Below are 24,981 nucleotides of genomic sequence, written 5' to 3'. Positions count from 1 at the left end.
GTGGGTTTGTGGAAAGACATACAGGGAGAAGACTATATCTAATTGAAAGCAGAAATAGGAATTTCCTTTTTATATTTCTTGATGGCTCTGAGCTTAATCCTGCAGTCTTTACACAGGCTAGACTCTGATTATTTTTATTTGCGATATACAATGTTTCTAAAATATGGAATGGTCTGAAATATCAGTCTGTTGAAGTACTGCAAGCAAGAATGCAAACATGGCCAGCTTCATTGTTTACCATTTATACAATTTTGTAAGACATCAGCTGTCATTGACTTTCGTAGAGTTGTATGTCTGTCTCTCTGTTTTGAGGACAGACACAAGGATTGTGTTCTGTGTATCTAAAAGAGTGTTGATCAGAGCACAAATGACTGTTGCTGCATTCTTTTAGTGGAAATGCTTTTATTTTCAAGTGTGTAAGCTTTTCTAAAATAAACTTCATATCTTAAAAATTAGGTCATTTCCAGGCATGGGAAAGAATCATTCTTTTTATTTATGTAAGTGTTCTAAAAAACTACAAATGGATTCTAACCCAGAATTGGTACAGAAATGAGCTTCCAAATCATTGTTGGTAACAGTTCAGTTATTTGCCAGATAGCCTCTTAACTCTGTGAGAGAGCTTCTTTGTCGTCATCCCTGATTGAATTATGCCTGCTATTTCTAGATAGAGGAAAGGTTAGATTTTTCAGTACTCAGTAATATTTGCTCACCGGTGGAAAATGTTAACGTGAATGTTAAGATCTTTGTGACTTCTGACCTAGTTAATTTTCAACTAAAACATCAAGTTCTCATAGTTCAAAGTAGCTATAAAATGGTATTGGATCACTTCTGTTTTTCCAGTGCACAAACTGATATTAATAACTTGCTGATGCAGTTTTTAGGTGGGGTGGTCGGATGAGAGGAAGAAAGTATCGGGACACATTGGGGGTGTCAGCCGGCGGGGAGAAAAAAACAAACAAACCCCGAGTGCTGCTGGCGGAGCGAAATATCAAGACAAATTGCGTCCAGACCAAAGATCGGTCGGGACGCAGGACAAACAACTAAATATCGGCTGGTGACCCTATTTTTAGGTGAACAAACAAACTGAATGCACTAGGTTATTGACATCGTTGGTTTTTTTGTTTTTGTTTTTTTGCTTTTGATCTGTCCAAGAAGGTTTACAACTAGTAGAAAATGGAGGTAAAATGCATACCTTGCAAAATAATGTCTTTATTCTCTTTTTCTCTAACAATTCTGAGAACTATGTATTAAATCACTGTCCATATTTGAACTTGTGCTGTATTTTTAAGGATGGGTTTTTGCTTTCAGGATGAGTCTTGTATCCAAGGTGTGATGGGTAAGAAGAACCCCAAAATCTGTCTATACTAATGGACTTGAGAACTTGCTGTTACTCCATATTAAATGCAATCTAAAAGCATAGAGTAGCAGATGATCAACTTTTACTCTGGAGGAAAGAACAAATATAAAATGAATCAACTGATAAACAAAGGTCTTTCAGAAATGAGCAGAAAGTGGGGAGAGAGGCACGGTCAATCAAAGGGAGCCCTTCTCTGCAAAATATGTACATAGCCCCATAATTAATTTGCTTATCTATAATTCCTCGAGATGTTAAGGTGCTGACACAGATGGCAAGAGTGACGCAGAGAGCAATTTATGCCTGTTCTAGTAGTATTGCTGTTACCTTTCTCCCACTTCCTTGTGTTACTTAGTTCCTCCTCCTCCTTCTGTAGTTGTCGTTCACTGCCTGAATGGCTTTAGCTTACTGCTCTTGTGGGCTTAATAGGTTTATTTTCTAATTTGTGGATGTGACTTCACACCCATGCACTGGGTCAATCTTTTTTTGGGGGGGGGGGTGTTTTTATAGGGGGCTGATTGTGGAACTGAAAACTGCAATTCATGTTGTGTATAGTGTATTCCAGGATCTAAAGGAAGATGGTGTTAAGGATCAGAATCTCAATTGATTATAATACACAGTTAAGCATATTCTTATGTTAAATGCCTATTAAAAAGACCAGTGATCCATATTATTTAGATAATTGGTATTTATCTCATGGTCCAAAGTCAGAAATTATACAACAGAATGAAATACTTTGCATCACACTTGTGATTTATTACAGGCACTTAGGAGGGGAGTATTCTGCTAGAAAAGTCAAATTAAAAATGCTTAGCATTTGCTTTTACTGTCGAATATGCAATCCAAATGGAAGGTGTGGCGTTAAGAAAAACTCATGACATTGATTTCATGGTGTTTGTATTAAAATGCTTCAGTATGAAAGTACATATAATTTCCAGAGAATTACTGTGCTCATGCTGAAAGAATCTGTGAGAGCATGACAAAATCTTCCCCTTTCCCTTACTTGGGAAATAAGGTGAAGATTAAAGCCAGAAATTCCCCATTTTCATCTAAGTGCCATTAAAAACACAAGCAAAAGAGACAATTGTTGATTCATTTCCACAAACTATGCTCTTGTTTAGTAAAGAAACAAGAATACTGTGTTGCTTTTAATAGACTGTACATATATAGTTTTAAAAAATCTTCTCAGCAAGATGTCTGGAAATGTGACCTTTACTTTGTGAACTGCTATAGAATATGGCAGTGGCTCTCAACCTTTCCAGGCTACTGTACCCCTTTCAGGACTCAGAATCTGATTTGGCTTGCGTATCTCTACGTTTCACCTCACTTAAAACTACTTGCTTGCAAAATCAGACATAAAAATACAAGTGTGTCACAGCAGACTAGTACTGAAAAATTGCTTACTTTCTCATTTTTACCATATAATTCTGGAATAAACCAATCAGTGCATTGTATATAGAGCAATATAAACAAGTAATTGTCTGTATGAAATTTTTGTTTGTACTGACTTCGCTAGTGATATTTTATGTAACCTGTTGTAAAACTAGGCAAAAATCTAGATGAGTTGATGTACCACCTGGAAGACCTCTGTGTACCCCCAGAGGTACACATACCCCTGGTTGAGAACCGCTGGAATATGACCACTAGAACAACTTGAATATATTCTTAAGGAGCTACAGTGAGAGAGCTTCTTGTTACATACTTCTTATTCAGAATGTTTTTTAGTGATAGTTGACATAAAATATGGTGTCACAAGCTGTGTAGTTAAGTAAATTACGATATTGTATGTGGATTTTTTGTAGGTTGTCATAACTGGTGGCGCGACATCGAGTGGTGATCAGGACACAGAGGACACAGAGCTGATGGCAATCTATACCACAGAAAATGGCATAGCAGAAAAGGTATAACTTTTTGTTAAATACTTTGTAAAACTCATGTTAATATAAAATAACTTACTCTTGCTTCATCCTAGGGCCTGGGCATTCTTTCTAATTAATTAAATTCACTGTCTACCTTCTCTACTTCCACAAAATACACTGACTTACAGCCCCAATTCTTGGTTCACTAGGGTATTTGCCTTCCTTATGACTGCAGGGTCAGCTCCTTGGTTATAGAGCTCAAGGAGCGATACAGCAATTAGGTTAGGAGGTTAAAGCACACAAACAATTTCTTTAATTCTTAATATGTGGCTTTTTTGCCTTTCTGAACTCCATCTGGCCTTTTACACATCCTCATATGCTGCCACACTCTGTCAAACTTGCTTCTGTTGAAGTATTAAAAGTATTAAGTATCTAGAAGTATTAAAATGTATCAGCTTAGGGCTAGTCTACACTGGCAATGCTCAAGTGCTGCCACGGTGCTCTCCCAGCGCTCTAAAAAAGCCACCTCCACAAGGGGCATAGCTACCGGCGCTGGTGTACTATCTACACTAGCATGTTATAGCACTGAAACCTGCAGCGCTCAGGGGGGTGTTTTTTCACACCCCTGAGCGAGAAAGTTGCAGCTCTGTAAAGTGCCAGTGTAGACAAGCCCTGAAAGGAAAGAACAAATGACCACGGACTCAACCCCTCTGTAAATCCCAATTCAGTGAGTTCCTATGTGTCATGAGATTGCAAGATGTCCTCCTTCCACTATCAGTCTACACAGCAGCCTCATAACTATTCTGTGGTTGCTACTGTAGCCTCAGGACTGTTTCCATGTCCCATATGCTCCTCTCTGATGTGCATTTCAGCTAGTGAACTGCTGCTGTTAGTCCCTTCCCAAAGTGATTCTCTGCAGCAACATAGAAATCTATCTCCTTTTAGTTCTCTCTCTCTAAAGCCAACTTTCTGCAAACGAAACCTTGCCAATTCCAATGCATTTAGATCCCCACAGTAGTACTCTATCGTTTTGATCAGATGGGTAGTTTTAATCTTAAAATGTCCATAATAACAAGGTAAATGATGTTTCTAAATATTGATTCAATCACTCTGACTTTGAAATTTTCAGCAAGAACTTTCTCACTTCCCTGTTAGAAGGCAGAATTAATGAGAATTGCAGGAAAAAAGCCTGCCAGCAGGTGTTCTGGCGTTAAGACTGTAGTGATTTTTGTGACCGTTGTCTTGTGTCTCACATACTCCAGTTTCTAATCCTTCTGAATATGAGGGCATTTTTTTTTGTTCTTTACTGAAAGCATTGTGAACTCAAAAATACACCCATAAATGTTTTCCTTGGATATTGCTAGTGGCATATTAACTATTCAAAGGGACTCTGTTAAGGCAACTAGGCCTAAAATTAAATCAGCTTGGTTTTGATTTCGTAGCATTTATCATAGAATCATGGAACTGGAAGAGACCTCGAGAGGTCATCTAGTCCAGTCCCCTGCACTCAAGGCAGGACTAAATATTATCTAGACCGTCCATGACAGGTGTTTGTCCAACCTGCTCTTAAAAATCCCCAATGATGGAGATTCCATAACCTTCCTAGTCAATTTATTCCAGTGCTTAACCACCCTGACAGTTAGGAACTTTTTCCTAATGTCCAACCTAAACCTCCCTTGCTGCAGTTTAAGCCCATTGCTGCTTGTCCTATCCTCAGAGGTTAAGAAGAACAATTTTTCTCCTTCCTTCTTGTAACAACCTTTTATGTACTTGAAAACTGTTATCATGCCCCCTCTTCTCTTCTCCAGACTAAACAAACCCAATTTTTTCAATCTTCCCTCAGAGGTCAGGTTTTCTAGACCTTTAATCATTTTTGTTGCTCTTCTCTGGACTTTTTCCAATTTGTTCACTCCTTTCTGAAATGTGGTGCCCAGAACTGGACATGATGCTCCAATTGAGGCCTAATCAGAGCGGAGTAGAGTGGAAGAAGTACTTCTCGTGTCTTGCTTACAGTACTCCTGCTAATACATCCCAGAATGATGTTTGCTTTTTTTGCAACAGCGTTACACTGTTGACTCTCATTTAGCTTGTGATCCACTATGACCCCCAGATCCCTTTCTGTGGTACTCCTTCCTTGGCGATCATTTCCCATTTTGTATGTGTGCAACTGATTATTCCTTCCTAAGTGGAATACTTTGCATTTGTCCTTATTGAATTTCATCCTATTTACTTCAGACCATTTCTCCCAGTTTGTCCAGTTCATTTTGAATTTTAATCCTATTCTCCAAAGCACTTGCAACCCCACTCAGCTTAGTATCGTCCGCAAACTTTATAAGTGTACTCTCTATACCATTATCTAAATCGTTGATGAAGATATTGAACAGAACCAGACCTAGAACTGATCCCTGCAGGACCCCATTCGTTATGCCCTTCCAGCATGACTCTGAACCACTGGTAACTACCCTCTGGGAATGATTTTCCAACCAGTTATACACCTACCTTATAGTAGGTCCATCTAGGTTGTATCGACTTTGCAAGATAACACAGATAGAAAAAGAGCTAATAGGGTAGGGCAGTGATGCAAACAGGCAGAATATACAAGAATGTAAAAGAACCTTAGCTCTTCTGGTGCGTGGGCAGATTCTTGTATATCCGTCTGCATGGGAAAAAACAAGTGGTTAGTTGAGTTGGCTCTGTTGAGTTAGGCCTTATCTAAACAAGAATGTTGTCCCAGATTAACTTAAATGTTAAACCAATTTCAGTTAAAACAGTGGAAACCCATGTGAACATGCTTCTGATTAAGAATAGTTTATTTTGGTTAACTTTAACACCTCTCCAATCAACTTAAATTAAATTGAAATCAACTTGGTTTAACCAAATCACAGTGGCCACACAGCCTTTTGTTCTAGTTTAACTAAGGAAATAGTTGCATCTCTCAAGGATGGTGAAAAATCCACACCCCTGAGAGATGTAGTTATAAGGACCTTATCCCTGGTTTAGACAGTGCTAAGTTGACAGAAGAATTTTTCTGTCAACCTAGCAACTGTCTCCCATAGAAGGGGATTACCTGTGCCACAGAGAAGCACTGCAGTGGTGCAGCTGGGTTGCTCTAGTCTTTTCAGCATAGACATACTCCAAAGCCGCTTAATATCCCACCTTTTAATTTAAATGGTGAAGCTTTCTCATGGTGAGGAAGCCGTGGGTTAACTCAACTGAAAACCTTTCAGTGCCCACATAAGCATAGTTTAATACCTTTAAGATTGTCAGCACAAGCGCAACACAGCCGACTCAAACAATCTCAATAAACTGTACCTATGTGGGCATTGAGGGGGGATTTAAGTCAAAATAAGTTGATTAGATTGAAAGGCATATCTCTATTTGCCCAGGTAGACAGATCCTCTGAGAGACCTGCTGGCTCACAAGAATCGACTAGTCAGAGCAAGAAGAGGTGATGCCTTTGGAGTAGTCTAGTGTCACTTATATGCATCTGTTCTGGGTTGTCAATGTGTATTGAGAGTTGGGGTTTCATCTGTTGCATTAGGCTGCTTTTAGATTTTTTTTTTTTTAATTTTTGGAACGGTGAAGACGGATTTTCTCTCTCTCTCTTTTTTTTTTTAAATATAATGTGCTCTCATGCTGTGTCAAATACATGGCATATGCTTGTCCATGTCATGCCTGAAACCGTTCAAAAACGGGCAGGGATGAAATGATAAAGGTTCATCATTTCTGCCTTCCAAGTGTCTGTTTCTTCCTCTGTCCAAATTAGCTCTTTAGCTTTTACAATGCCATTTTGTTTTATTGTTGATGGTTACATGGAACTCGAGGCTGGGTAAGCTCTGCTAATTGCTCTATTAGCCCGTCACTTTTGTATTGCTAAAATCATGTAGAATTTGGGGCTTGGTTCAAGTTGGGGCTCTTTTTAATCAGCTTTTAAAAAAAAAATCTGACAGAATAGCCACTACTAGACACAGCACCTTTTTGGTGCAAGAGTAAGTTGTGGGTTTTTTGGGTTTTTTTCCCTCACACTTGACCTTTATAAGAGTTGCTCTGCTGTTCCAACTCCTTCTGATTTCAGCACCTCTCTGGATTGGACCCGTGAATTTTGAAGTCAGCTTCGAAGAGACAGTTCTGTGGCGATCTAGGCACTGCTTTTCTCAGTCTTCGTGCACATTTTACTTATTCACAGTCTTTGCAGATTTTCTAATCTGGCATCTTTATCGTCAGATTTTCCTTTTGAGAAATATGTATTTCTAATAGGGATGAAATGGATCTTTCCTTTTTTGACTGGTGGAAAATATCTCACAAAAAGCCTTGAATCAGATAGTGCAGGAAGCTGCTTGCTCTGTTACAGTAAAAACATAATAGATGAGGTGGTGGCAAACATGAGGTATGTCTTTTTCCTTCTTTAACGAAAAGGACTACACAAAGTTATCTGTAGGTTTTCACATCTCATCCCTTGAAACTGATTCACTGTTTCCAAGGGGAGATTTTCAAAGGCTAAAAGGGAAGTTAGGAACCCAAGTCCTTGTGACTTTCAGTGAGAGTTGGGCGCGTAACTGCCTTTTGTGCCTTTGAAAAATCTCTCCTTAAACCTGCTCACGGGGCTACTTGAAAGAATTAAGGGTTTCTTAATCCTAGAGGGTGGTGTAGGGGAGGGCTTGAATCTATTCCATCAGCCTTATTCATGCTGATAGATAGAACTATAGATATTAGTAGTCATTATGGCATTACTCTTCAGTCGTGTTGTATTCCTGTTAAACAAGTGGACTTTCTATATTGAAACAAACAAATGTTGACTTTCACAGATTTTGTGAAACTAAAGAAATCTTGATTAATGTATTCCCCTAGTACTGTTGGTGTTAAGCCATATAACTGACATCTTTGTGCTGAGTGTTAATACACCAAGGACTGGAGAACTTCTTCAAGGAAAATCTTGTTTGGGGCTTGAACCCCAAATGCCATTAGACCTTTGATTGTCAGAAGCTGGGACTGGATGATGGGGGATAGATCACTTGATAATTGCCATGTTCTGATCATTCTCTCTGAAGCATCTTGCACTGGCCACTGTCAAAAGACAGGCTATTGGCATCGTTGGACTGACCCAGTATGTCCTTTCTTATGTTCTTATAACCTTCCCTTTTGTAACATAGACTCTGTAGCCTGAAATGTTTCAAGTGAAACTATATGGAATAGTATCAGAGGGGTAGCCGTGTTAGTCTGGATCTGTAAAAAGTGACAAGGAGTCCTGTGGCACCTTATAGACTAACAGACGTATTGGAGCATGAGCTTTCGTGGAATAACTATGGAATAGTTATTGATCTGGTGACCAAATTACCAGAACTTTTAAAAATGACTAAAAAATATCTGACTTGAAGGTAGTTTTAGTTATAATCATATATTTATATTAGGTTTTTATAGAGATCTTTAGAATCCAGTTCTGCTATTCATCTTTAAAATTTAGACTAAAAATAGGCAATGTTAAAACAGGCATCACAGTCTTAATTTGTCAGTGTGTGTTGCTTTGAAATGATCTGTCTAATACTAAAATCACATACTTTATGGAAAGGTGTTCATTAAACCATAGGACATAATTGAGATTTTGGGAAGAGCTGCATAGAATATTTTCTTTATTAATATTTAGTTAGTTCCTTGACTATCTCAAAGTCTTTAGAAAATCTAAAAGGTTTTTAGCTGTAACTTTAGAAGGCTAATAATATACCAGCATCGTTTTGGATTATATTGCGTTTAACAAGAACATTAGATAAATATCTGAAACAAAGTCCACAATATATCGAATTGCCTAGATGCAGAAAACCTTTTATTCCAGAGTCCAACTGCGAACATTAAGCTTATTCAGAGAGGCATAAAGATTATTTCTCTGTTTCTAATATAATATTTTAACTGGCAAAACTCCAGTTTTCATTACAGTACTGCAAAGATTAACTTTGGCAACTGGTGAGTTGTAAATTTTATCTGATGCTAGTATTGCACCACGGGGATTAGGTCACATCAAGGTAGCAATAATCTGATAAAGACTCATTAATATGCAAAATTTATTATGGTAAAATCACCATAATGTATTGGTCTTCAGATTTGAAAGCATGCATTTGCTGACTAATTTTTCTGCGTAAATTGTATTTTTATCTGTTCTCTACTGATTTCTTGTTAACTCCTTAACTCCTCATCCAGTTCTAGGACAGTTTAGCCAGCTACATGCCAGTGTAACTCAGATTGCATTACACTGAAGGAAAACATCCATACATTGCTTCCACACACTAAGTACTCAGTTCTGGGTACTACTTTTTCTGTCTCTCTCTCTTTTTTAAAACTGTACATGAACAGGATTGTAAATAGTGCATAATATAATTTGCCCTATATAGATGGTGAACTTTATCAGCTCTGCGTGATGTAGGAACTTGGTAGAGTTGAAAGGAGAGGGCTTTATCCATTAGTCATCTAGTGTGGGAGATAATGGTTGACACTGTAATTTCCTTTATGTAAACATATCTCTTCTGTTTCTCAATCACCTTTAACAGTATCGGTATCAATCACGTTTCTTTTTTTGTTATTCTATTTCTCATAAAATATCACTCATCAAAGACCAAACGAGGCTTAAAGAAAAAAGTTCAAAGTGAAGATAACTAAAATATGTATAATCTGTGGCGAGTAAATATGCACGCTAACATATCAGTCTGTAGAGTATTAATGCTAAATTAGCTGGCACCTGTTAGTCCTATTAGGCCTGCTAGCCAGAGTGAAAATAGCTGCACTGCCCTATGGCTCTAACTTAAAGAAATAAACACTTGCGCACTGCTTATTGCATCATTGATTTAATTGTAAAGTGTTGTCAGTTAGCTCATCATATAACACTTTTAAAAACATATCTTGAATTATGTCTCTTGCATTTTTATCATCTTTCACTTCTGGCTTCTCTCCACTTGTTTATTTTTTCCCCTTTATTAGATCATGGTGTAAGTCTGTCAGTTATTTTTGGTGTCTTTCTCCCTTTACTTCCATTATTTCCCTTTTGCTTTGTTCCCATACTCTGTGTGGTTTTCTCTATACATATCTATATCTGTCTCACTTCCCCAGCCCCACAAAAAATTATTTCAGTAACTTGTTTATTTTCCAATCTATTCCATCACGCTCATCCACGCAAATCCACTAACTTGGTCACACACTTACTCCCATCAGATACCTCATGTCACATTCCAGGGTGCAATACAGACCAGTGAGGGGTTGTGTCACCACTTGCCCTGCAACTTTGGGTGCCTCACAATGTTTTGATGATGTAGCTCCCAACCTGGGCTGCTCACAAACAGCCTTCCAGCATGCAGGTCACACCCTAAGGTCTGGACAGTGCAGACACAATTTTTTGGGGAAAAAAAAAAAATACAGGCCTGGGAGTGTGGTGGGGTTATCCTGCAAGTATAGTATCTGAGGCTCGTGGAAGCCAGGAGTGTGGTTGGTGTGTTGCTGACAGAGTGCTGGGCTCAGAGTTACTGGATGTGTTTGAATATTTTCTATTTCTAAATATATTTTCAGGCTTTTAATCTCTTTTGTTGTAGATGGGTGTGTTGTAAACTTGTTTGGGTAGGGAATAGCCAGGTAAGACAGTGTGCCAAGAAATAACGCTTTTATCTCCAGGCTGTGACTAAGCTTTCTTTGAAAATTTCCCACCATCACTGTAGAAGTGGTGCAATTTCACCTGTCCTGTGAAGAACAGTGGGGAGTGTTTCAGGGTAGTATGGTGCGAATGCAGCTAAGGCAAGTTACTTGAAGCTCCTCAGCATAGCTGCAGACCAGGAGAAGAGGCCAAAGGGCAAGGACCAATGAAGGCACATCAGCTTGCCTAGATTATGGCCTGGACTTTTCATGAAACCTAGTACCTAATGTTGAGTCGTTCTGAACATGTGCAAACGCAAAAATGTCACTTCAGCACACTATGTCATAGGCAACTTGTCAAGCTCAGGCCACTCAGTTAGTCTTTGGAAGGACTTGACCTTGGAAAGTTACCTGTGACACACAGTATGGTGAGGTGTTCTGTTGGATAAGGGGGCAAGCAATAATTTTGCCTTCAGGAGTATAGGGCAACTGTTCATCACATTTAATTTGTGCTCTTAGATGGATGGCTTCACCAAAACAACTCTGGCATTGTTCACAAGGAAACAGTTTCTCTCTGTTGGTATTAGGCTTAGCTTTTATTTAACAGGGTGGCGGTGTTTCCCTCTTGACCCTTTTTAGTCAGTATGTTGATGACTTAGCCAAAAAATTAATTAAAATACAAAATCCCCTATTATAAACAAAATCCTCAGCTAGTACATATGCTAATCTCAGAGCAAAAGGAAGGATGAGGAGAAATGTATACAGGCACAAAAACACTCTTAAGAAGTGGAACAGAACTTTATTGCAACGAGACTGAAACCATCACAGAAATTTCTCTTGAAGCATACTTAACTTCCCGGGAGAGGGCTCTTCTTTTCCGACAGACTGTCACAGTCTCGATTTGTCCTAAACCCTCTTTAGATTGGGCTTTTCTGGTTGTCCAGCTGTGCAACCTAATGAATAGGAAAAGTCCCCATGTCACATTAAGGTGCCATCGGGTCTCCTCACATTTTCACTACTAACTTCTGCATCTCTCTCTCTCTCTCTCTCTTCTCCCCCTCCCCCCCCCCCCCCCCCGGGGCAGCTTTCCTTTCCCCACTGATGCTCTTCACTCAGCTTCGTCTTCACTGACACAAAGCAAGATATCAAACATGCTGTAGTTACTTACCTTGCTGTATAATCCTGAGTGGAGGCAGAAGGCACTTAGTGTCTACCATGAGAGTGGCTAGGTGAGGTCAGTGCTATGTACCTCCTGCCCATGGTTAACGTCACCTAATTTACCTCTCATAAAAATAAATTGCTTTTTCCCCACTCGGTTTTTAGTTATCCTTTGGTAAAAGCATATCCTTCGTGCTGCTGCTGGTCTGCCAGATGGGAGCCACTCTGAACAGCTTCCTCTCAGTGATCATTTAGGAGCTATCCCTCTCATTTCACTCATTCCTTCAACAAAACACTGAATTTAACATTTTGAGTAGGCTTCTAGGATATGAATATCGCTGTCCTCTGGACAGGAAAATCTCAATGTCCCCATTCTTCCCCAGTCCTATATGTAACTTATCTGAGTATGGATGTGTAGCCCAGGCAGTCGTATTTGTTTTGCTAGCAAAATCAGTGCAGTGTGAAAAGGAAATGTCATGGGTCAGTTGATTTCCATGACACTTTGGATAATAAAGTAAATTGGGATCATGTAAGAATTCTACTTGGATTTATCTCAATGAAAGGGAAGGGGAGTCTGGGAAAGTTATCAGTTTTACGGTAAGGCTTCTTCATGTGAATTTATTCAGTGTGGATTAGACCAGAACCGTAGTTATATAAGTTATCATTCAGGGTTTAAAATGATAAAATCAAATCCTCCCTCCTGCTCAAATGTTCTTGGCACTAAAAGACATGTAGGTATTTTGATCTCAAAGTTTTAATTCCCCAGTTTTGAAATGAAGCCATTAAAATTGTATTTAAAATATTTTGCTGTAGAAAATACGATAATGATTCTGAAATTATTGCAGACTATCTAGGGAGGCTGGAAGGTACTACCATACATGTAGCTGCTTTTCCAGTTATCAGCATGCTCTTTCCTAATTAGGATGTATTAATGTGTATAGGCCAAATTCAGATCTCATTTACACTTGGTAAATCCAGAGTAACTCAGTTTGTCTGTATTAAAGATGCTCTGGATTACTTAATGTAGCTATATCAACATTTATTTCCTACGTGCTTCAGTGTGCAGCAACAACCCCATAGGGTTTGCTGTGTTGCTCAGAATGACTGAGCATGACTAAAATTAGTAAGAGGCCATCTTAGAATGCAGTCATAATAGTTCGAAACGTTCTTGCCCTCAGTTTAGATCTCTGATGCAAGGATAGCCATTTTACTTTTGAAATATCCATTGTTGAATGTTCTACAGCTTACTTTTCCCCCCTCATTCTCCTTTTTTGTGTAAACCAATCAGTCATGATAATCCCCGTTTATTTTGGCATAATCTGCTGCCAAAGTGGTTATATCACAAATGGAGGATTATGCTTTGTTTGTCTGAATAGGCAGGGGATGGGTTATGAAAGAGAATCTTTTTATTCACGCTCAGTAGTTAGAGTTGGTAGCGGTTGATCATCTCAAAAGTTTAAACTTTAATTTGCACTGATGTTGCTTTGGAATAATAGAACCCCATCCTCTTCAAGATACCTTAGAAGTCTAACAGTCCAAATTCAGTTATTCTTCTGTAATATTAAACTGCTGTTGGCTTTTCCTCTTTTAATTTAACAGAGTTCTCTGGCAGAGACACTGGACAGCAGTGGAAGTTTAGATGCGCAGAGGGCCGACATGATTTACACAATTGAGGATGTTCCTCCCTGGTACCTCTGCATATTCTTGGGGTTACAGGTACATTTCAAAATGCATATTTCTGAAGAAATGCATTTTTTGGTTTATAATCTTTAAGAAAATGTTCAGCATTTTTATATAGTACATAGTGGTACGTGATACAGATATTCAACAATGTTGGTGACTTGCCTTCTGCTTTGAGTCCATTTGATTACCTATTGAAGTGGTTTGGGGGGCTGGAAGCCCACTCTGGCAACAGAGTCATGTATTATGAATGAAGCAGAATGGATGGAAAGTACTACTGGGGAGTCTTAAAACAGCTGGAAGCTTATAAAAGTCCTATTTGTTGTTATGCTCCCCTACATTCACATCTGTATTAATTTTCTTCTCCAGCATTCCTAGATTTTTGCAAAAAAGCCTATCATGGCAAGATAGCTTTCCTGCAAAATGTCTTGTTTCCTTCTCTACCACCTCACTAGAATTCACATATTGGCAATGAGCTATAATGTTGCTTGCTAGCTGTTGTATTTCAGGAATTACTGGAGACTCGCTTCACAAATAACCATTTGGGCTGCTACCTAATACATGTTCCTTAATTTAAGTAAAAAATAAAATTCAGTAACAACTTGTCACTCATGAATTCATGTGAGGATAATATAGGGGGATGGAAGGTGAGAGATATGCTGTGTTAATGTTCTGATCTTTCTTGGAGGTACTGCTTTTAGTAGGGTTAGTTCTGGGAATGACTAGCACCAAGATGGCAGCATCCGCTGGCTGGAAAGCTGGTTAATTATGAACCCCCGCCTGCTGAGTTCCCTGTACTTTTCAGGCATTTGTTTGTACTTTGTGTTAGTTAAAGAGTTAGACTATTTCTACATTAGGAGTGCTTTACTGGTATGGGAATACCAGTGTACTACACCGGCAAAGTGCTCCTAGTGCAATTAGACCGCCAAGGCTGTGCTTTGTACTGGTGTAATAAAAGCGCCCCCCACGAATGAAACAAGCTCTAGTGGTAAAAGCACAGTTTTGCTGGTATATCTCTGTCTAAACCACAGACTTCTGCCAAAACAGTTATGTTGGTCATGAATCTCACTCTTTGCATCCTTGACCAACTTAGTAATGCCGGCAGAAGTCTGTAGCGTAAACATGGCCATAGTAGAACTTAATGGACAGCCAAGACAGCTGGATTCTAGTTGCTGTTTTACTGTGAATGTGGGCAAGTTCTTTCATCTCTCTCCGCCTCTCTAAAAAGGGTAATAAAATTACCCCAAAGGAGTGTTGAGACTTCATTAGTATTTGTAAAAAATACTTTGAGATCCTCAAACAAATTATTCCTTAGAAATCCAAAGTGGCTTACTTTTATTCCTGCATTTATTCATCAGCCAGCACTGCAGGAATTTTCTTTTTCTTACATAGTTGAACATGCAGCTTTTTAATAATTTTTTTAATCTACTTGGATTGGAGCAGAATAAATCCATGATTAGCTAGTCTCTAACATTCCAGAACTTATCCCCTATATAGTTTTCATACTGAAGTACTATTTAAATTCATGTCTAATCAGACAGTCTTTCATGTGATCCTCACATGAATTAATTTGGTGGATAGGAAGAATGTGGTGGACATAATATACCTGGACTTCAGCAAGGCTTTTAACACAGTCCCACATGACAGTCTGATAAGTCTGCTGGAGAAATGCAGGTTCAGCAGAACTACCGTTCAGTGGATATGCAATTGGTTAAACAACCGCAAACTCAGACTAACTATTAATGGAATGATGTTGGATTAGCGGGAGGTCTCAAGTGGGGTTCCATAGGGATCTGTTCTGGGTCTGATGTTGTTTAACATCTTTATTAATGACCTGGATGTAGGAATAGAGAGCATACCAATCAAATTTGCAGATAACACACAGCTGTGGGGTGGGGGTTGCAAACACTTTGGCTGATAGAGCTAAAATTCAGAAGGATCTTGATCAATTTGAGTACTGGCCTATAGGCACCAAAATGAAAATCAACAAAGACAAATGTAAGGTGCTACACTTATGGAAGAAAAACCAAATGTACTAATATAGAATGGGGGATAACTGGTTTGGCAGCAGCACTGCTCAGAAGGATCTGGGAGTTGTGGTGGATCACAACCTCAACATCAGTCGTCAGTGCGATGCTGTTACAAAAAAAAAGCAAATGTAATTTTAGGTTGCATTAACAGAGGCATAGCACACAAGTCATGGAAAGTGATAGTGCTGCTCTATTTGGTGCTGGTTAGGTCTCAGCTGGAGGACTGTGTCCAATTTTAGTCACCAGTGTATAGAAAGGATGCAGAGAAACTGAAAAGGATCCAGTGGTGGGCCACAAAGATTATCCAAGGGCTGGAATGCAAGCCATATGAGCAAAGGTTGAAGGAACCGGATATGTTTAGTTTGGAAAAGAGGAGACAGCGGGGAGGGGGCATGATAGCTGTCTTCAAATACTTAAAAGCACAGTTGCCAATTTTCATGCTGTAAATAAGCACTCCGACTTTCACAATAAGCCACAAATCAAGCTAATCCCGTTTCAAAACAAGGCATAACAAGCCAATCCCTAAGAACCCCAACACTCTATGTGACTAGATCCCCCGGCGTGCAGTCTGGGACTGTGGTGGGCCCGCTATGCTCCCCTGACACACTCTCCCCTGCTTGCCAGGAGCTGATCCAAAAAAAAAAAAGCAACAAGCTACAAGCCAGAAACTAGCCAACAAGCAACTCACAAGCCAATTAAGCTAAAAACAAGCCCAATTTCTGCAGTTTCTTTGTGGATTTGGCATGTCTGCTTAAAAGGCTGCCATAAAAAAGATAGAGAAGAATTGTTCTCTCTTGCCACAGTGGCAGTGGGACAAGACAATGGGTTCAAACTACAACATAGCAGATTTAGATTAAATCACAGGGAAAACTTCCTAACTGTAAGAATAGTAGGACAATGGAACGGACTGCCTCAGGAGGTTGTGGAAACTTCTTCATTAGAGGTTTTCAAAAGGAGGCTGGATAGTCATTTGTCTTAGATGGTTTAGACACAACAAATCCTGCATCTTGGCAGGGGTGTAGACTAGATGACCCTTGCGGTCCCTTCTAACCCTGTGATTTTGTGTGTTTCAAAATGGAGGGAGCTATTTTTCTGCTTCTGTTAGTTGGAAGCTGCTTCAGCACGGTTACCTAGATACCTACTCATCAAGAATAAGAACAGGAATCATTTAGCTATGTAAATAGCCTAATTTATCATCTATAAGTAGAAGTCATTAGTAGCTGGCTAAAAGTAGCTAAACATGGAAAGTAAAAAACACTAGGAATTAAAATATTTGGAACCAGAAAACAATGAGAGAGTTGGTGGTTAATTTAAAGCAATAAATAAACTGAGTACAAAGGAAAAATAGTGAATCTCTGAGGTTCTTGTATGTGTGATTATCAGTATTAACAAGCTGTTCATTCTTTGTGTTCACAGCACTACCTGACATGTTTTAGTGGAACAATAGCAGTACCTTTTTTGCTAGCTGATGCCATGTGTGTTGGATTTGACCAGTGGGCTACCAGCCAACTGATTGGGACCATTTTCTTCTGTGTGGGGATCACTACTTTGTTACAAACAACTTTTGGATGCAGGTGAGATCAAAACTCATACTTCATTCTTTATTGTTGAGATGCTGACGATGGGGTACACATCTCTTTAAATGTACAGGATATCCAAGAAGTGCATAGGGTACTTCAGAAGGATGAATGTGAAATACAGAAAAAACAGTTCAAACTCAAGATTGGTCGGGAATAGGGTTGTCTGATCCTAATTTTGGAAGGTTTCACAAAAAAAATGTGATATGAAGTAAAAGAATAAGGCTATGTCTACACTTAAAACATTACAGTGGCATAGCTGCAGCTACGCTACTGTAGCGCTTCAGTGTACACTTACCATACTCACTTATTACTGTGACTGGAGGGGTTCTTCTGTCGCTGTAGAAAATCCACCTCCCCAAGAGGCCATAACTAGATCAACGGAAGAATTATTCCATCAATGTAGTACTATTATAGACGTTCCTGGAGGTGAGGTGAGCTTTGCAACATCACTCAGAGACGTGGATTTTTCGCACCCCAGAGCAATATAGCTGGGTTGATCTAATTTTCTAATGTAGACCAGCACTACATTTTGGATAACTGGGAAGCTGTTTCGAGTGAAAGAAGGCATGAGCAGAATAAAAAGAGTAGAGGAGCAGGCAAGTAGTGAGGAGAAACAAGATGAATGAACATAGGAAAAAAATTATTTAGCCCACTTTAAAGATTGACTGCTTAGAATGCTGTCATTGTACTACTTGCCAAAAGGTAACAAGTTAAAGTTTTGGTGTATGGACACAGTAATATCTGCTCCTGCTTCTTGCATTGTGCTGTGACAGTTTCAGCAAAGTGATTGTCAAAGTATGTTGAAATAGTAGGATCTCTGGAGTCAGATGCTTAAAGAAGCTAATGTACGACTCTGATGCTTCAGGGTGCAGGTGTATTTCAGTGAAAGAAAGTGACCTGTGTAGTTAATCATGCTTAAGCTGAGGATAAAATGCTGATATAGAAGAAAATCTCTCTGTTCTGCCAAAACCCTTGCACTTTTGAATCACTTTTACGTAACTAAGGTAGATAATATAATAGACATTAAGAAAAGGGAAGGGCAACTTCTGATCCCTGATCTTACTGTTTCTGCCAATAACACACCCTTTGCATATGTTTCCTTGTAAATTCCTTCTGTGGGAATGGGTGAGAAATAAAGGTCTTATTTTTTATCTACGCAGAGGTGCCAGTATCACTTTACCACAAGCTGTCAAGGAACATAAGCATTAGATTAGCTTGCTTGGGGTCCCTGTATCTTTCACTCTACTGTTTCTGGAAGTGCCATTTTAATACGATGACATATCTGAGACTGGTCTAAATATTGCCAGATTTGAAAAGTAATGTTATTGCCAAAACGTAGTATGTTCTAACAACAGTGAAGTTAAAATAAAAATAAAAAAGTAGTTATCACTATACTTGGAATACTGCAGAGAGATTTTAACTAAACATTTACTTAAACCCTTGTTCATCCATGATTTGTCTAAGTCAAGGGATGGATAAAACCCACAAGGTTTTCTGCATCTTGAATAGAATCAAGAAAGAAAAATAAGACCAGAAGAAAGATACTCATTGTATTATCGTGTCCAAGCATTACAGTTCAAGTGTCACTTAATTCATCATAAAAATGATATAAGATGAAGTCTTAGACTTTAAATGAAAAATGGACAACATGGGCCCAATTAAAAACATTTACCCAAGAAACAGACTCTTTGTGTGGAGGAGATCACTCAGTGGGGTGTGGGAAGGGCAAACCCATTAAACAAATGATTTAGGATTATTAATGCGGATCAGACAAAGGGGGGAAAAAATCCAAAAACCCCTTCAGGCAATTCAGGCTTCCTGAGTCAAAGTCCTTGTGTTGTTTGTTTTTGTTTTCAATAGTCTGGAGAAAGTACTCAGCTGATCTGCCATCTCACCTTCCTTCTACCTCTTCAGAAAAGATTATTTGTCCTTTTCTTACCCTCAGCTTTTCTAAGAATTGTAAAGCTGCTTTGATATTTCTTTCATCATCTATTTACTTCAGAAGTAGGAAGGGATACTTGTCTAGGAGGAATTGTTGGAAAGGAGAGAAACGCATTTGCTTTTTCCCAAGACCATGTTTTCCTTGCAACAAAATTCTGTCTCTCTCTCATGTATGAGACAGTTTTTTCTTTCCTATTCGGTTTGTTCCTTTCTGTTCATGCTCATTGGAAGTTGAGAGTTGGCTTAATGCTCAAATACACTTTCTCCTAGATTTTAGCTATCCATTTATAAAGGGGGGGAGGGTAGTAGAGAAGCATGGGACAAGGCCCCTCATTGTCTTCAATCTAATAACATTTAAATTGAGCAGCTAGATCTGATTATGTTGCTGCTTACTTCAAATGCTTGTTACCTTTAACACATTACTTTTTACCTCCTTATCTTGCATCTTATACTGGCCTTCCTGTATAGGGTCAAGGGGTAGTCATGGAAATCAAAAGATATGGTCAGTTTCTTAAGTCTTTTTTAGATTAAAAGTCATCTTCATTTTTCAGACCCCTAAAGACTTGATCTGTCGCCTCTCAGACCTATTCCACTGCCTTGTTTGTGAGGCGAATTAGTGACTGAACATTTTGTAACTGTTCGCATGTGATATTGTTTTATATTTGGTTGGGACCTGCAGACACGAACTTCACTTGAAATGAGATTCTTACAAGGTTTATTGGCAACCCTGTGAACTGAGAAATGTTTAAACAAATAAAACCATTATGGTTTCAGAAAGGTCAAATTTCACTGGTTAAAAGCCCTTAGAGAGGGATGTAGCCATTTATCTGGAGCCATTGTGGTTAGTTGTGTATCCATACTAATTTTAGGAATTCAAGCTATTTACCAAAGAATAGCTCTTTGACAGCCTTTTGGATTAATGCAAAGGAACTATCATGATCTGAGAGATAAATATGTACCTTGATCCGTATTTTAGGTTTGCTGAATTGTGTCTCTGTAGTATCTAAGCATTGTTACATCTATACCAGGGGTCGGCAACCTATGGCACGCATGCCAAAGGCGGCACATGAGCCGTTTTTTAATGGCACGCGGCTGCCTGCTGGGACTCTGCCATGCCATTAAAAATCCTGCCTGGCGTGGCAAGCTGCGGGGTCCGCAGTCCCGGGCTGGAGCATCGGGCTGAGCACAGCAAGCCGCCAGCCCCTCCCCTGGAGCCCTGCTGCTGCACACGCAGAGCTCTGGGGGCCGGGGCTGTGCGCTCCCACGGGGCCATGTTTGGCTCCGCGGGGAGGGAAAGATGCTCCCCACGCACCCGGAGCCCTGCCGCCGCGCGCGCAGCACTCTGAGGGGCGGGGCTGTGTGCTCCCGTGGGGTAGGGTATCTGGCTGTGCTTGGAGCCTCAAGGTAAGTGGTCCGGGGGTGGATAAGGGGTGGGGGCAGTCAGGGGACAGGGAGCAGGGTGGGTTGGATGGGGGTGGGATCCCGGGCGGGGTGGTTAGGGGCGGGGGGTCTCTGGAGGGGGCAGTCAGGGAGCAGGGTGGGTTGGATGGGGCATGGGAGTCCCAGGGCAGTCAGGGGACAGGTAGCAAGGAGGGTCCTGGGGGGGTAGTTAGGGTGGGGGGTCTCTGGAGGGGGTGGTCAGGGGACAAGGACCTGGGGGGGGTTGGATGAGTTGGAAGTTTGGTTGGGGGGGCTGTCAGGAGGCAGGGGTGTGGAGAGGGGTTGTGGCAGGCAGGGAGCAGGGGGAAGGTTGTATGGGTCGGGAGTTCTGGGGGTCCTGTCAGGGGGTGGGGAGCGGTTGGATGGGGCATGGGAGTCTTGGGAGTCTGTCTGGGGGCGGGGGTGTGGATAAGGGTTGGGGCAGTCAGGGGACAGGTAGGGGGTATGGTCCAAGGGGAGCAGTCAGGGGACAAGGAGCAGGGAGGCTTACATAGGGGATGGGGTCCTGGGAGGCAGTTAGGGGCAGGGGTCCCAGGAAGGGGTAGTCAGGGGAAAAGGAGCGAGGGGGTTGTGGGTTCTGAGGGGGGCACCCAGCCCTGAGCCCTGACCCTCCCCCCCACAGCCCTCTGCCCTGAGCCTCGCACCCCCACACGCACCCCAGGCCCCTGCCCTGGGCCCTGTACCTCCCTCATAAAGACCCAGACCTCCGCTTGACTTCTTCACACCCCCCGCACGACCCCAGCCCTGACTCTGGCACCCCCACACATACCCAGTCCCCCCCTCTGCCCTGACACCTGCACCTCCCACACCCCATGCACCCCCCACCTTCACCCTGAGCACCAAATGGGAGCTCCTGCACCTCCCCCCCACATTTCCACCCGCACCCCTTGCATCATATGGGAGCTGCCCAGGTAAGTGCCCTACACCCAAACCTCCTGCCCCAACCCTGAGCCCCCTCCCTCATTCTAGCTCCTGGCCAGACCCTTCACCCCCAGCCCTGTGCTCAGTGCACTCCCACCCTCAGCTCAGTGCAGAGAGAGGAAGAGAATGGGCCAGAACCAGGGAGAAGGTAGGTACCCACTGTATGTGGTCAGGGCCGGGACCCCAGACTGGCAGCAAGCTCAGTGGATCCGGCAGTCAGGATCCTGGCTGGCAGGAGCCGGCGAATGGAACCCCTGAGCGGCAGCAGATTGAGCTGCTCAGCCCACTGCCGGTCTGGGGTCCCAGCAGCTGGCCCCGCACAGCCTGCTGCCGGTCTGGGGTTCTGGCTGCCGGACCCTTGCCAGCCAGGGTCCTGGCCACAGGCCCCGCTCAGTCCATTGCCAGCCTAGGTGAACAGAACGCCAGACCAGCAGCGTGCTGAGCGGGCCGGCGGCGTAAGATCAACATTTTAATTTAATTTTAAATGAAGCTTCTTAAACATTTTGAAAACCTTGTTTATTTTACAATACAACACTAGTTTAGTTATATAATATATAGACTTATAGAGCGACACCTTCTAAAAAACATTAAAATGTATTACCGGCACGTGAAACCTTAAATTAGGTCTGGTCTACACTGGGGGGAGGGGGCGGGAGTCGATCTAAAGTACGCAACTTCAGCTACGTGAATAGCGTAGCTGAAGTCGAAGTACCTTAGCTCGAATTACTTACTGTCCTCACGGCGCGGGATCGACGTCCGCGGCTCCCCATGTTGACTCCGTACCGCCATTCGCGTTGGTGGAGTTCCGGAGTCGACAGGAGCATGTTCGGGGTTCGATATATCGCGTCTAGATGAGAGGTGATATATCGAACTCCGAGAAATCGATTGCTACCCGCCGATCCGGCGGGTAGTGAAGACGTACCCTTAGAGTGAGTAAATGAAGACTCGGGACCCCACTTGTGAAAGGTTGCCGACCCCTGATCTATACAATGCATTTATGTTAGCTAGAATGTTTCAAAACAACATTTTAATTATTCAGAATCTGTCTTCAATAGTGCAAGTGTCAAAACTTCAACCACCAGGAAATTCAGAGTTGCCCTTGAAATTGCAGCCTGACCGTATGTTTAAATGGGCTTGGGTAATGTATCTACTTTGTACATTTGTGTGATCTTAGGCATGTGATGCATTACTGTTTCACAATAGCGTATTTTTAGGGCATAGTTTCAGTTTATCAAGATTGTGGTACAATTCCACTAAGATATATAATTGTTACTTAAAACAAAAGGTGAGATTGTACTAGGTTTTCTTCTGATTTTTGTTGAATGGTGTTTCCATGTATCGCCACTTCATTGTATATTGCTGACAAATTACAGTGTATTTATCTGAGAAGAATGAAATGTAATAACCACTGGAGTCCCTTGATCATGCCCTTATAAAGGCCAGCCATTTTAGCCTTGACAAAAAGTCCATTGTGTCTGAGTTGAAAAAAGTAGTTCAGAAACAAGGTTCAACTCTCAGTGATTTTTTTAGCAGAACTTGTGGAGGCCTTATGCTCCCCTCAGTGGCATTTCTCTGTCTGCATTCTGGCCACTATGGACGTGGAAGCCCTCTACACTAACATTCCACACAAAGATGGACTACAAGCCATCAGGAACAGTATCCCCGATAATATCACGGCTAACCTGGTGGCTGAACTTTGTGACTTTGTCCTCACCCACAACTATTTCACATTTGGGGACAATATATATCTTCAAGTCAGTGGCACTGCTATGGGTACCCGCATGGCCCCTCAGTATGCCAACATCTTTATGGCTGACTTAGAACAACGCTTCCTTAGCTCTTGTTCCCTAACGCCCCTACTCTACTTGCGCTACATTGATGACATCTTCATCATCTGGACTCATGGAAAAGAAACCCTCGAGGAATTCCACCGTGATTTTAACAATTTCCATCCCACCATCAACCTCAGCCTAGACCAATCCACACAAGCGGTCCATTTCCTAGACACTACTGTGCTAATAAACGATGGTCACATAAATACCACCCTATACCGGAAACCCACTGACCGCTATACTTACTTACATGCCTCTAGCTTCCATCCCGGTCACACCACACGATCCATTGTCTACAGCCAAGCTCTAAGATACAACCGTATTTGCTCCAATCCCTCAGACAGAGATAAACATCTACAAGACCTCTATCAAGCATTCTTAAAACTACAATACCCACCTGCTGAAGTGAAAAAACAGATTGACAGAGCCAGAAGAGTACCCAGAAGCCACCTACTACAGGACAGGCCTAAAAAAGAAAATAACAGAACGCCACTAGCCATCACCTACAGCCCCCAACTAAAACCTCTCCAGCGCATCATCAAGGATTTACAACCTATCCTTAAAGATGATCCCTCACTCTCACAGATCTTGGGAGACAGGCCAGTCCTCGCTTATAGACAGCCTCCCAACCTGAAGCAAATACTCACCAGCAACCGCACACCATACAACATAAACACTAACCCAGGAACCTATCCTTGCAACAAAGCCCGATGCCAGCTCTGTCCACATATCCATTCCAGTGACACCATCATAGGACCTAATCACATCAGGCACGCCATCAGGGGCTCGTACACCTGCACATCTACCAACGTGATATATGCCATCATGTGCCAGCAATGCCCCTCTGCCATGTACATTGGCCAAACTGGACAGTCTCTACGCAAAAGAATAAATGGACACAAATCTGACATCAGGAATCATAACATTCAAAAACCAGTGGGAGAACACTTCAACCTCTCTAACCACTCAGTGACAGACTTGAAGGTGGCAATTTTGCAACAAAAAAACTTCAAAAACAGACTCCAAAGAGAAACTGCTGAACTCGAATTAATATGCAAACTAGACACAATTACCTGTGGTCTAAACAAAGACTGGGAATGGTTGGGTCATTACATTAATTGAATCTATTTCCCTATGTTAAGTTCTCCTCACACCTTCTATGGGCCATCTTAATTATCACTTCAAACAGTTTTTTTCCTCCTGCTGACGATAGCTCATCTCAATTGATTAGACTCTGCCTGTTGGTATGCATACTTCCACCTTTTCATGTTCTCTGTATGTATAAATATCTCCTGTCTGTGTGTTCCATTCTATGCATCCGAAGAAGTGAGCTGTAGCTCACGAAAGCTCATGCTTCAATAAATTTGTTAGTCTTTAAGGTGCCACAAGTACTCCTGTTCTTTTTTTGGTATAGCACAGTCGCTTTTGAATGCTGCACCTGATCAGTTTCAAAATTTCAGTATGTTATAAGAATCAGTGGCCAAAATGTGATGGAGGGGAATGGATGACATGGGAGAAGTGGGAAATGGGGTGTACAAAAAGCTACTGGTGTGGGGAGGGAGAATGGGAGATGCTGGTATG

The 24,981-nt window shown here is 41.3% G+C and overlaps 1 protein-coding gene across 3 annotated transcripts in view; it reads left to right on the top strand.

Annotated features, from left to right (window-relative positions):
- The window catches only part of SLC23A2 (solute carrier family 23 member 2), a 110,399-nt gene that overhangs the window by 45,919 nt on the left and 39,499 nt on the right, over window positions 1-24,981 (top strand). For all 3 annotated transcript variants that reach the window (XM_045005071.1, XM_045005069.1, XM_045005070.1), the window contains 3 exons: window positions 3,157-3,255; window positions 13,576-13,692; window positions 17,103-17,260. In XM_045005071.1, the coding sequence (XP_044861006.1) occupies window positions 3,157-3,255; window positions 13,576-13,692; window positions 17,103-17,260 (374 nt within the window). The remainder of the gene's footprint in view (window positions 1-3,156; window positions 3,256-13,575; window positions 13,693-17,102; window positions 17,261-24,981) is intronic.

The sequence above is a fragment of the Mauremys mutica genome, chromosome 2, assembly GCF_020497125.1.
Source record: "Mauremys mutica isolate MM-2020 ecotype Southern chromosome 2, ASM2049712v1, whole genome shotgun sequence".
In the NCBI taxonomy this organism is placed as follows: domain Eukaryota; kingdom Metazoa; phylum Chordata; order Testudines; family Geoemydidae; genus Mauremys; species Mauremys mutica.
This window is presented reverse-complemented; position numbering and strand designations above follow the sequence as displayed.